The sequence below is a fragment of the Peromyscus maniculatus genome, chromosome 12 (assembly GCF_049852395.1).
Source record: "Peromyscus maniculatus bairdii isolate BWxNUB_F1_BW_parent chromosome 12, HU_Pman_BW_mat_3.1, whole genome shotgun sequence".
In the NCBI taxonomy this organism is placed as follows: domain Eukaryota; kingdom Metazoa; phylum Chordata; class Mammalia; order Rodentia; family Cricetidae; genus Peromyscus; species Peromyscus maniculatus.
In genome coordinates, this window is record NC_134863.1 from 46,829,755 (window position 1) to 46,843,731 (window position 13,977).

The following is a 13,977-nucleotide window of genomic DNA, read 5'->3' on the forward strand; positions in this document are numbered from 1 at the left end:
CCCACCACATATTATTCAGTATTGTTAGTATGTGTCCTTGCTGCAAAATTCTTCAGTTTTGTAGAATTTTTTTAAATCTCAGTGATCATAGTTTATAGTTCTCCAAATCTTCTACCCAAAGTCTTCACTGCCTTTAATGGAGCAGCTGACACAACCCACCCTGGGGCTGAACGTTTGAATACCGATCACAATTTCAGCCTGGATCCAAGCTCTGCTGGTAATTTGTGGTGTTTAGAGGAAATCTAGTAATAGGATAGTTGTTTCACCCTACCCCCCCCCTTTTTCTGCTTGATCATTAACTCACTTATATCACTGTAAGCCTACTTCCTATAGGCACCACACTAAACTGTGGAGATAATGAAAAGGGACACTTAGAAAGTAACCCAAAGTGGAAAGGATCAGGGAGGAGAGGCATCTGGGGCAATAGCTTCACCCTAGAAACCTGAAAAATAGAGGCTGCCAACAGAAGGTGTCTCATGCCTGCGTTGCTTCCTTATTTTATTATCTCCCAGCTCATAAAGTTGTCTGTATGTTTTACTTTGCAGTGACTCCGGAAACAGTTTCAAGAAGCATTAAATCCACAGTGTCTAGCGCGTTAGACACCTCAGAGCCAGCACTGGGTAATACTGAAAACTGTTTTCTCCCTTAAAATAACACAGCAGCCATAGTGACAAGTCCCAGCATTCACAGGTTAAAGAATCACTTTATCCCGCCATGTGCCTGCCCCCTCCTTCTCCGTTCTTTTCTTTTTCTGGGAATTCACCTTCCTGTTTCTGGGACAAGTTCTCCTGAAGAGTCAGCAGCATGCCTTGAGACTGGGTGACCAACCAGACAGGCAGCTGTGGATGACACATTAACTGCATGTCCCCTTTGTCCCCTCTTGTGGGTTGGGTGTCAAGGCTGCTGGAAATCTTGACTCTCTCTCTGGGATTTCTGTTCAGGTCAGCTATGGGAAGTCTTGTGCCAACTAAATTCGGGAAGAGTCGCCAAGAGACATGCTGTTTAATGAGAATTTCAGTTGCTCATGTTAACTGCTGTTTCTAACTGCTATTTCACCCAAAAGAATGCATCGTGCTTTTCTTGTTTGTTCTCTTTCCTTGAAGAAAAGGAACGGCATGTGTCTTGTTGTGCATGTGTGAGGATGACCTAAAAAGCACCTTCCATTTTAACAGCTATGTTACTTTTCCTGGGAGAGCCAGCTCTCTCCCAGGCTGGATGCTGGAAAAGGCATGGGTGGCTCATCATTGCACGCGAGCCTGCTATGAAGCATTCTGCGCCTGGAGAGGGTTATGCCAAACCATCCTGTTGCTAACCGTCGTCTTCTTTATTGCAGCCCTCAATGAGAAGACCCCAGAAACCGCCCATTCGGTTCTAATGCCTGAGTTTGAATTGCCTTTGAGCACTCTAGGTAAAAGTCACTGAACACTGGAGCATCAGTGAATGTTACTTTGGGAGTGTTATGCGTGGCTAATAGAAATCCTTGGTGGCGACTTTATTCAAATCAATCTCCTTACAAGAAACGAGTGACAGATAATGCAGAAAAATGAACTCTAAACATCCAAACTCTTAAATGTGATTTTTAAACAACTGTCATCTTTTAGGGCCCTGAAGAGGCCTTCCCTGTGGCAATGCCACTAGCAGTTTTTCTTGGTGGTGGTGGTTGTTTTATTTTATTCTTTTCACTCAGACTCATATGTGACTGAACACATTGGTCTCCTGTTTTTTTCTTCCATGTTTTTATTCACTTGCAGCTTTATCTTGATAGATAGGACATATATTAGCTATTTGTATAGATTCCTAGGATTGTTGGAATTTATGAATGAAGTGTCGAAAACTGGAGGAACATATGCATAGAGTTGTATAGTTGCCTTATGATTTTTAAAGTTCTTGTGCAGACACTTTCTAATTCAATGTGCTTGGTGCCTTGTTTGAATTAAAATGAAATATACCCAAAAACCACAATAATGAATATAGTTAGAAAATTTAAGAAACTAGTAAGTATAGATGGAAAAGTCCAAATAATAACTCGCTTAGTGGCTTGATTATAAAATGCCAAAAAGGGAATTTTACACTGAGCATGGTGGCCCATGCTGTAATAAGTGAATATAAAAAACACAGCCAGGGAGTATTGTGAAATCCAAGACAATCTGGGCTACATGATGTCAAAAAAAATTACCTTTCATTGAAATAGAACTAAAAAATACCACTGCAAATTTTCTTGACATGCAGTGATTTTTATCTTGTGTTTGTTGTTTCCACAACTTTGAACATGTTAAAACCGTTTTCGTCCTGTTCCATGCACTTGTCCTAACTATCCTGTGTGTTTCACTCCAGCTCCAAAAAGGTTTCCAGAGTTTCCCGAGGCAGAAGCAGCCTTCCCTTTGGAGAAACCAGGGGGTACCTTGGGTAAATAAGAGTACTTTGTATATGGTGTGAAGAATACGCATGGTAGGCTGAGGATGTAACCCAGTGACAGGACCCTTGCCTGGCACGTATGAGGGCATGGGGTTGATCACCAGCATCACACAGAGTGGGTGCTGACTGTGCAGTTCTGTAGAACACATGTACAGAGTCCCTTCTCTGTGAAGCTGAATGCACCAATGCACTTGGTCAACACAGGGAAATCAATAGTTGGTTGGTTGAAAGGGAAAATAAAAATATTACTTGGTTAGATTTCCTACAGCTTCATTGAAAGTCGTTCCTGTTAATTCTACATAATCTAGCTGGTTGGTTGCTGTCTAAATGGATGCACATTGACTTCTAAGTATATGGTGACTCTTGATTGGGTCCATATGAGCTTTGCTGTACAGGTGTTTTTCTAGCCACTTACCCATATCTGCCATGAAACATTCAGCACCTTCTGTTTCTCTCTAATATAGTTTCAAGTGAAGATCAGTGGGTGGCACCTGGAGTTAAAACATCTGGAGATTCCAAATTTGTACAGCCTCCAACTGGTAACTGCATTCCATTAAAAAAAGTATTAACATCTTCTGCCTTTACTTATATAGGTTCTATTACTAATCATCAGTGTACTTGATGGCAACTCGTGATATGTTTCTGCTAATGTGCAAGAATGCATCTTTCTAAGGATTAGTTTAAATATTCCATTGGACCATCCCAATTTATGTTAAATTTCAAATTAAAATTAAAAAATAGGTTATTTGTGATCTCAAGTGTTTATACATTCAGGAGCTGACATATTTGTATTCTTCAGTAGTTGATATGTTCATGCTTCCATTTACTTGAACCTTTCCTATTTTTTAAATTTGAGGTATATTCGTTCATATACTAAGCTGCGTTCTATTTAGTTTTAACATATACCATTGTTTCCCAGTTACTTGGGTAGATAGCTCCCTTGTTTAATTATTACAAACACGGAGAACACAGACTGTGAGGGACAGAGGATTTCTTAGAAGATGCTAGAAAGGGGTCGGTTTCTGTCTTGTGTTAAATGTTTGTCATGGGGGTCCAAGGAAGTAAAGCTTTGCTTCTTCTGGTTGAATACATTCAGAAAGTGAGTCCACCTGTGAATGAGTATCTTCACAGCTTTTAACTAGATGGTGAGATGTGCAGAATGGAGACGAAGCTCCAATTGTAAAGACGCACAAACTGCATCAGCTAGCATGTGGGGAGGGTAAAGTTGGCTGTGTTTTGCCTGTATTCTATGTGAATACAGGATAATTTTGATTTTTGTCTTGATCTGTTTTCATGGCAAAACAGCCTCATTTACTATTAATATCCTTTGAGATGATTGACATTCAGCAGGGGAAAGCCACATGCCAACTCCTAGCTGCTTAATTAGTCACTAAATGTGGTACAATGTTTCTTTTTGTAAGATTTGTTTTGCTTTGGAATTTACTGGAAATTTTGACACCTTTAAACTCTGTATCAAAACTGCAGAATGAATATTCTCCTAAAGACTTCCATACCAGTTTTTGAGATATAAAGGACAATTGAGAATTCTAGCTTGCATGGTTATGGAAACTTGAATTATTTCAATAGCTCTTGGCAATGAAGGAAGAGGATATTTGAGGTTTGGAGCATTGTGAGAAACATGAGATCCATAGTCATTTAATACACTCTTCCCCCTTCTCAGCCTGTTTCCCCTAATCTTTCACCAGTGCTGCCTGTTGTGATTTTATTATCTGGAATTGCATTTTATATAGCCTTCTGTAAAGTATGCTAACTAGGGTTGATTGAGCTGGAGTTCCTGGGCAAATTTAATTTTCCATAAAGTATATAAAAGGAAATCATAAAAATGTGCTCTATAATCGCATACCAGGATGTAAAATTACTCATAAATTCTGTGCTTAGAGGAAACTGGCCAGATCTTAGAAATATTTTAGGGCTTGTGACAGTTACTCAGGGTGAAATTTGTCTTTCTAGTGATGCAAGAGAGTTAGCCCTTTGTTCTGTTGGATGTTGACCAGTCTTCTATCACCCCAATGTCATCCCAGCAGTGGTTTTAGGGAAGCTCGCGGTACCTTCTACCACCAGATAGACTGGGCATTTGTGTTCAGGGGATCCACATGCTGTTGGATCCTTTCTCCCTTAGAACTACATAATTTCTGCATCAACTTTCTCTACACAACTCAAAGGCCTATGAACCTAATGCCATATGCACATTTCTGAAGTCTTTTGGCATGATTAGTTCCTTTTCTGGAAGGAGATGCATGAAGGACTTACATGTGGGATGGGTAGACAAGCAAATAGTTAGACTCGCCAATTTCTTTCACACTCACTCCAGTGAATCACTGTGATTGAAAAGTGAAACAATGGCCATGCAGCATGCTTTGGAATTGGGGGAACAGGGTTTCTCTATAAGTACCCCAGGATTTGCACAGACTCAGTAAATAAAATGATGTCCAGGTCAAACTTCCATGTTTTCCTTGAGCAATAGAGATGGGAACGCAGCATAAACCCCACAAACAGGCATGTGCATAATGTCGCACATACTAACATGATGCAAAGTTCATAGATAGGAACTCTCTGCTTCTTGCTCGATAGTGCCTCAGTATGAAGCCTCTTATTTATTTTAATGTTCCATAAAAGACTATTATTTAGAACCATGAAGGTTCAGAATCAAAGGAAGAAAATGGACACAAACCCAGAATGATTCAATGCATTTGAGTTCAGCAGTAGAAAACCCTTCTGCTTGTCCTTGCCCAAGATGTCCAAAAAACTGAACCCTTTACCCCCAATATATTGAGACATTACAAAGACCTCATTGTTTTTTAGAGACTTGCCGTGACAGTGTCAGGATGGAGTATGGTCAGTCTTGATCTTTTCATTGTACTCCACTCTGGAACTTTAAGAGGTCAGCCCTCACCATTTTCAGTGTTGAATTCTTTCAGCACTTTGTAGAATTATAGTATCTTGTGTCACATGGTTAGGCTCTGTGAACTACATAGTTCAGCTTGCACAAGGAGGGGTGTATCAGTTGGAATGTTTATACCATGGTTGATTCGCTTAGAGATCTTTGTTGAAAAGAGATAAACTCTATCTTTGGACCTTACTGCCTGCGCTGCGAGGTGTTGATTAGCCCAGATCTGGCTCACCCAACCTAATTAAACCCTAGAGAGGACGAAATGTAGGAACAAGTAGTGTTGATGCTTCAAAGGCAAGAAAATAGATTCAAGCATAGCAGATGATTTTCATTTTCACTGTGGCCTCTTAGAGGATTATAGGCTCAAAACTCTCATTTTTATTTCACAAATTTCAGGGTCAACCAGAGTGGTGGTTTATTTTTCCATTAACTGAAGAAAGTATTATTTGTATTTAAATAGTACAGAGACTCTGTGGTGCTTGCCTAGCTGTGTGCCCTGTCCCTTCACTGCTTCTGCATGTGGCTGTTAGAATTCTGTTGCATGATCCTACAAACCAGCAGCAAGACTGCGTAGTAGATATTTAGGTGCACACATTTCTGTATTATTAAATGAGAAAAGGGCATGTTTCTCCTCCCACTCCTGCATCTAAGCCAGGAAGTCATTATTCTTTTTAAAACCTTAAACTACCCATCTTCCAAATTAATCTGTTGATGTAAGCATTTTTTAGATTAATTGTACTGTGGATCTACCATGTACTAGGATCTAGAGCATATAAACCGTGTAGGACAAGATCGCTACAACAGAACCTCTCCCTAATAAAATCTGTTATCCAAAAAATATGTTTAAAAAGGAAAATCTTTCATATGGCTACTGATATTCAAGAAATCTGAGCAAAGTAAAATGTTGCTTATTTGAAGTTCTTTGTGTACTATCACCTGACACGACCAGGGCATTTTTATGTTGGTATTTGTACATAATTAGTTTTTCAAAGTAAAAACATGGAGCAAATAAAATATAATTAACAAATGGTCTTACAAGTATATATATACATATATATATGTATATATATATATATATTTCTGGAATATCTGAAGGTAAATTTTGTATAATTGCTACTCATTATTTTTGCTTCTTAAAGCTCTGAATTGTGCTACACATTTTACCTGTCAAATTAATTTTCTCCTTCAACTCAGGTCTCATGTAGACTCTATGAATTAAAGACCAAAGCTACTGCCTAGTTTCAAATAGCGTTAGCATTTTATCCACTAAAGATGGTGATTAGCAGCAAGGCCTGGTGGCATACAGACAGTCTGAAAAACAGTAGCACTCACACCCAACTCTTGGGGCTGTTTGCCAATTTCTTACCTAGAATAGTTTGTTAGAAACAGGCTGAACAATTTAGTGAAATCTACTCAGGCTTAAACACAAAGTTTTGTAAAGGACTTTTAGATGCCTAAGTTTTTGTAAGGCAACCAAGAACTCTTAGTGATTTTAAGAGTTTTTCAGAGAACTCCCCTTCAGCGCCATCCCCTCCTCTGACCTCTTGTCACTTCAGAGTCAAAAGACTGACATTTGCAGGAAGTTGAGGTGGTCGCGTATCAAAGCTGTCCAAACAGCATAAAACTTCTAGTGAGGGATTTTTTTAAGTTTCTTTTTTTTTTTAGCACTCAACTTTCAAAAAGTATGGAAATAGAAATATAGGGACCAACTATGTGACAAAGGTGTCATTTGAATCCCAAGGATTTCAAGAAAAATATTTGCAAGTAAGAGATTCCTAATGGGAATTTATGGACATGAACCATAATTGCTGGAGGATGCTAAAGCGTTCTATCCCCTATGAATGCCTGTAGTAATAACTTAGGGAAGGTGTCAGCCTGGCTTTGAACCTCAACGTGTAAATATGGGAAGTAGGGTTAATCAATAAATGCCAGTTGGAACAAAAATACAGACTGCAGAAAAAAATGATGTCACATTGCTAGAAAGAAAGGAGATTTGGGAGTTAACATAAATGCAGCCATGGCATTCTTCAAAGGCATGAAAAAAAGTCAAGATATTAATTAATAATTTCATATGAAGAGAGGAATACAAAAATGTCGATAACCCTCCTGACTTACTTAGAGGTGGACAGAGCTGGTATTGCTAGATCTGTGACAGACTAAGGGTTAGAAACTGGCAGCATTTTTGTTCTTTAAAAGATTAGTCATTCCCACCTGTCTCTTTAAAATCACAACTAGGCTAACTTTACATTAAAACATTAGATGCTCATATAAGAAGATTCTTACAATATGTTCCTATTTTAGCACAGGATATCCTATTTTTGAGAACTTTGTAGTTATACCTTCACAAGTGACATGCATGCCCTGTCTCTTGTGGGATAACATGAGCTGTTCTCTTCTTTGAGACTCTGTCTCACCATCTAATACCATGTTATGGCTTCAGCTAGCACTGGTTCCATGTCATGAAATTGTCATCAGGTTATACATAACCAAATGAGTAATCCTCCTGTGTGCTACCTCCATTTTATTATATTTTCTGTAAACCAATTTGAATGCCCAAAATAAGCAGTGTCCACCTCTAGTTTCTACTTTCTCTACCTCTTACTCCTACAGTAACAGTTCTTTGTGCTCGAAGAGAATATTTTTAGTACTATTTTTACTTGCAAGTTCATCTTTTATGTGAACATGAGATTTATCCCGACATTGAAAGTTATGTTTGAGTTCATCCCACTTTCTTCCTTTTATACTGAATACAAAAAAATCTACCTTCAAATCTACCTACCTACCTTGTAGAAGGGGTCATGGCTCTATGGAGGAACACAGAAAGTTGTCACTAAATAAAACCAAGAGGGGTGGAGCCAAGAGTGCCCTGGACTTAGTCCTGTTGTCCTTAGCCAGGATATTAAGGTGAAAAATGCACTAAGTCAACAGCCCCCCGCCATGTGAGCACTGGCAGTTGTCCTTACTGCTGTAAATCTAGATTTTGCTACCATAACCAGCCTTTTTAATATCAACAACAACAACAACAATAATAATAATAAAACCCTCAACTTCATTATTTAGAAAATCTACAAAAGTGGTGGCAATGCCTATCTCACCTGTATCTCAGGGATGGTAACGAGGTTAAAGAAGTTAATTCATGAGACTGGGTGAATCCTTAAGTACCATTTGCTCCTTAGGTACTGTGCCAGCACTGTCTACTAAGCAGAAAGAGTAAGCAATGAATTCTACAAGTAGCTTCAATGTGCCTTCTCTTTCTTCCTCTAAAAGCTTCTGCCTTAGCTGCCATATGACTAGCAGATTTGTGTTTGTGTTTGTGTTTGTTGAAGCTCTTTGATTTAGAGCTGGCATGATTTCATCATAAATAAATGGCACGACTTTCACAGAACTTTGGGGACCAGGGCCGTAGCATATGTGTCTTAGTTAGGGTTTCTATTACTGCGACGAAACACCATGACCAAAAAGCAAGTTGGGGAGGAAAGAGTTTATTTGGCTTATACTTCCAGATCATAGTCCATTGTTGGAGGAAGTCAGAACAGGAACCTCAAACAGGACAGGAACCTGGAGGCTGGAGCTGATGCAGAGGCTATGGAGGGGTGCTATTTACTGGCTTGCTCTCCATGGCTTGCTCAGCCTGCTTTCTGATGGAACCTGGAACCACCATCTTAGGGATGGCACCACCCACAATGGACTGGGCCCTCCCCTATCAATCATTAATTGAGAAAATGTCTTACAGCTGGATCTCATGGAAGCATTTCCTCAACTGAGGCTCCTTCCTCTCTGATGACTCCAGCTTGTGTCAAGTTGACATACAAAACCAATCAGTACAGTATGTTAAAGTCCCACAGCTAAGATAGCAGTGGTGACTGGCAATTCAGTAGTGAGGAGGCCAACAGCTCCAAACTCTAGTACCTTGGTAAAACTGCTGTACTTGGGCCACCACTGAAATATGTCAGGAATATTCTGCATAGCATAGCAAAATTAATCTGTCTTTTCTCTTACCTTTATTTTTAAGCAACTCATGATGTTATCTCAAGCTCAACAACTTCAGATGAGACTGAAATAGAGCCCCACACAGGTATACCCAACCTTTCAATGATACCTTTGGATCCTAGATGTTCTTAAACCTAGTGGTTGCATTTTAGTTTTTGCGAAATGAAGAAGTGTGCTCTCTAGGGTTCCATAGTGGGTAGTGGCTATCTCCATCTGTGTCAGGGAGATATTCCTGTCCATACTTCCCACTTTGGGGTTATTTCTTTATTTTTGTCAGTAAATAAACTCTGTCACACAAGAGAAGGGTACAGTTAGACAAGGTCACCACTTGGGGAAAGTAATGTAATGGCATCTTACTCTTTGGTCCAGAATCATTCTAAAAATATATTTTGTATTCCTAGAGGGTGTTCTGTAGGGCAGTGATTCTCAAATGAGGATGCTTTAGGATCTCTCCTCTGTATAGGAGCATTTGGCATTCCTTAGAGACACATCTGGTCTGAACTACTGGGGGAGGGGCATCTCCATCTAGAACACAAAGACTGGGGGTGTACTGCTGTGCACACAGCAGCCTCCCGAACCTAAGACTTCTTGGGCTTACTAAGTGCTGTACTGCTGATATGAGAACCCCATGCTAAAACAGGGACAGCATTTGTTTGTCACAGCAGTTGTGTCTAAGTTTTACATTTACTTACCAATGCATCCTCAGTGGGTTTACTTGAGTTCAGCAACTCCTTTTAGCAAATGTTTATCAAGCATCTACTAAACCAAGCACTGCAGAATTCAAAGTCAGACTGGTATCTGTTAAACATAGATAGGTGTCTGCAATTATTTTTTGGTATGTGTAGTCTTATATCAGCATTATTTGTATGGTAAGTAAAGATAATTAGAAAATAAGAAAAGTAATAAAACTGAAGCCTCATGGTAGGCTCAATTAGTAGTTATGAAACAAGGGAAGAATCTAGAAGAAAAGGAATTGAAAATAAGCTGAATGTGCAAAGCTGTTTTACGGTTTCTGATATTCCAGTGATGGGTGTTTTGCAGAGTGAGGTCATCTTCAGTTCCTATTGAATCACTGGCTTAAAGCCTTGGCTAGGAATCCCTCAAGTGTCCCTGATATTTTCCTTTTTGGGAGACATTACTTCTTTACTTTGTATTTTATCCCTATGAACTTCTATTGCTTTTATAAATGTTGACATTTATTCCAACAGCAACAAGTGATCCTATTCTGGACTCTGTCCCACCTAAAACTTCTAGAACTCCTGAACAGCCAAGGGCAACACTGGGTAATATTTTTAACAAAAAAAAAATCTGTGCTTTGTTTTCCATTAAAAACTCCATAACCCATGTGGATGCCATTCTTCAAAAATGACCATTCCATCCCATTTCATCTAATCATTTACCTCTTCTCTATTTCTGAACATAGATGAATGGTATATTTTTATGCAGGCATCTCTTATATTCCATTTTATGTATCTGTCACTTTCTCTCATACTGAAATAACTACCAAAAAAATGGATTTCCAAACTTAGTGTTGTGAAAATATTCAGAAACTGCATGGACATATTTGTCATCTGCATCATCTCATACCATGTGCTTATGGCTTGCATTGCCTCGTTTTCATGGACTGAGTCTGCCTGTACTGAGCAATTATCACTCTTCTAACCTTCTTGCTCTACATCAGAGTGTCATCCACTAGCTGCAGGACAATGCACATCTGTTTTTCATCCCTGTAGCATGCCCATTATGTCATCTTGAAAGCATGTTGAAATTCCTAAAATACCTCATTTTTTAACTGAAATTGTTTGGTGGGATGGGGTGTTTGTGTTTCCAGCTCCAAGTGAAGCATCATTTGACCCTCACAAGGTGGAAATCTTCACCAGTCCTGAAGTGCAGCCCACAACCGCTGGTAACTGATGTCCTTGGTGTAGTTGTATCCTCTGAAAGTAAATGGGTAAAGTGACAGGAAAGAGTCAGTCACACTGGCCTTTGAGCATGTTTTTACTAATAAACATTTCCCTTCCTTCTCTACCATGAGATTCTACATCTACCAGTGAGCTGAGTTATTCATAGTTAGCCTTATTATAGACCTCAAGGAATTTGCACAATCTTGATATTTTGAAGAGGAATTTTCTTAATTGCTTTCAACTTTGTCAACTAGAAAAGTATAGCAGAAGCACAGGTGATCATTATTTCAAGTATATTCTTTTCTGGTGAGCACAGTAATAGTGTTTAATCTATAGTAGATCAAATCGATTATCGAGTAGTACCTGAAATCCTGGATATGGTAAAGAAAGGTGGAAGAGCTCACGTCTTATAAATTATTTAAATAATAAAGTTCATTAGTGTCTGGTAAAGGTACACATGAACTACAAGATAAGATATTCTGAATTTCCCATTCTATAAATCCAAAATGTCTCATTGGCTTCTTCCCTGCTATTAATGTTATTCTTTGGGTTCTTATCTGGAAGGACTCCAGGATGCTCAGTCCAGTTACTCGAATAGTGTTTCTTCTCAAGTATGACCTTAAGTTCTCCTCTACAGAAATGTAGTTCTTCTGAGTCCAGCGAATACTTAAACTTATTGAGTATGTACTCTGTAGAAAGCATTCCTGTGTGGGCACCCAGGAATCCAAGGCAAGCATGCAGTCATTCTTGCATTCCATAGGGTCATGTGTTTATGTTTACAGGCACAATGTGGCTGACCTTTGAGAAATATTCACCAACGCTCTATTAACTCTTCTTTCAGCTCCCCAGCAAACTACGTCTATCCCCACCACATCTAAACGACGCTTCAGACCTAAGCCACCGCCAATAATCAAACCTGGTAAATCAACATCTCTTTAACTTTTCAGGTTACTTAAATCCAAATAGATCATGCTCACCTCTCTATAGTAAAAAGAAAATTACATTTTTCTGTAGGACAGTTTCTTTATAAAACTTGAAATAGCTAACAGTAATACAAGAGCGCACACAGGGGTCTCCAGTAGAATGTTCTTGGATTTGGGGATGGGCTGGGGAACAGGTCCTGCCCCAACAGCTCACAATATAAGATAACTATCATACGCTGGGTATGCATCCACTTCGAAGTTTCTGATGGACCAGTGCCTACCACACTTTCAGTTTTGCCATTGAGCAAGCTGATATGAAGAGGATGTTTTCCTGGTCTTCAAGTTTCTTATATCCCAGAGAGTAATAAGAATGAAAGTAAAACAGAAGATCATAAAACTTCAGCCTGTAGTACTTGTGTAGAAGTTCCAAGAAAGATTGAGTTGAAGCCACGAGTCTTAAAATACTTGTAGTATTCAGATGGAGAAAATGGCAGGGGGAACAGCTATTACAGCCTGAGGGGGTTCATGTAATTTATCAACTTGGGGGAGGGGGTGGTTTCCATTGGCTAACAGTATGCTCATGCTTGCTCAGCAAAGGGACTTGATGCACTTACATTTGTGATGTAAATGTTTTTCTAACCTACATTTTTGTGATGGTGTAGATATTCTTTCCTTCAGCTTTTCCTCAGTGCATACTTTGAGAGCAACTACTAAATATGGCAGGGTTTTGAAAGGTCACCCTGTTCCTTCTTGGAAGATTATTTTACTATCTCTAACATTGAATTAAAGTGTTTTCCTTCCCATCACCAGAAAGAACTACAAGTCCAAGGACAAATGTGAACGTTCTCAAAGTCCTGAACCTACTCAACACCATTTGTGTTACCTTCATATCCCTGTGGGGAAGCCAGCGCTCTGGCTCCCGGTAGACTGCCAGTAGCTGTTTGTTCTGATTCATTTGGAAAATGCCAATTATCTCACAGGCTTCCTGAGTTCTATGGCTATTTTGGTTGTGAGTAGCTGGCCCTTGAGTTAGTAGATCTGAGCTCAGATTAAGATGCCATCTAGGGCCAGCACTTGGGATGCTGTTGCGGCTACTGTTGGTTGGTTGATTGCATACACAGTTCTCAGGATGTTTTGGAAAAAGGTCCTCAAGCTCAACTTAGGAGTTCTTTGAAAAAGTGACTTTCAATTTGGTGTTACTGGATTTTTCCTTGTGTTTCAGATCATAGTATTATGCCTATCAATCATTGATTACTAACACTAAAATATATTTCCATTACCTAATAAATATGAAGTAGGGGGGTGAAAAATAATTAGACCAACTTAAAAGCATAGATTAAAATCAGTCTTTGAGTAATTACCAGAAAGCACCAAAGCTCTCTTCCATAAGTGATTCTCTATGCCTGGAGCATGAAATATTCTTTTAATGGAATATTTCTAAAATCCTCCAAGATGATAGATTTATCCCACTTAATTAGTGTTAGATTTTCCTTTTGTGGTTTTATATACCAAAATAGAAATTTATTGATTATTTCATTTCTTTTTAACTCAGTAAAACACAACTAATTTCTTTGAAACTTAAAATATCTCTCATTCTAGAAGTGACACCAAATGTGATAATTTCTCTGATCCTCGTTTGTAGTGTTCTAAAAATAATGCTGGAAAATTGATTTATGCAGCTGTTTGGTTCAAGAAGTTCTGATTTCTATGTTAGCGTCTAATGCAATTTTTCCATGGAAAGTATGAAAACACAACCAGATGACCTCAGCACAACTGGGCCCTTTGGTATTATCATAGCTTTGCTCTGAGCTATGTGGTGGATATTATGTTTGTG

At 39.0% G+C, this 13,977-nt stretch overlaps 1 protein-coding gene across 35 annotated transcripts in view; it reads left to right on the top strand.

The window, feature by feature from the left end:
* Abi3bp (ABI family member 3 binding protein) overlaps positions 1-13,977 on the top strand; it is a 208,344-nt gene that overhangs the window by 110,039 nt on the left and 84,328 nt on the right. For 34 of the 35 annotated variants that reach the window (XM_015989199.3, XM_015989185.3, XM_076549010.1 and 31 more), the window contains exons 11-18: positions 546-620; positions 1,334-1,408; positions 2,335-2,406; positions 2,880-2,954; positions 9,339-9,401; positions 10,525-10,599; positions 11,148-11,222; positions 12,062-12,139. In XM_015989199.3, the coding sequence (XP_015844685.1) occupies positions 546-620; positions 1,334-1,408; positions 2,335-2,406; positions 2,880-2,954; positions 9,339-9,401; positions 10,525-10,599; positions 11,148-11,222; positions 12,062-12,139 (588 nt within the window). The remainder of the gene's footprint in view (positions 1-545; positions 621-1,333; positions 1,409-2,334; positions 2,407-2,879; positions 2,955-9,338; positions 9,402-10,524; positions 10,600-11,147; positions 11,223-12,061; positions 12,140-13,977) is intronic. The other variant, XM_015989200.3, reaches the window with a different exon arrangement.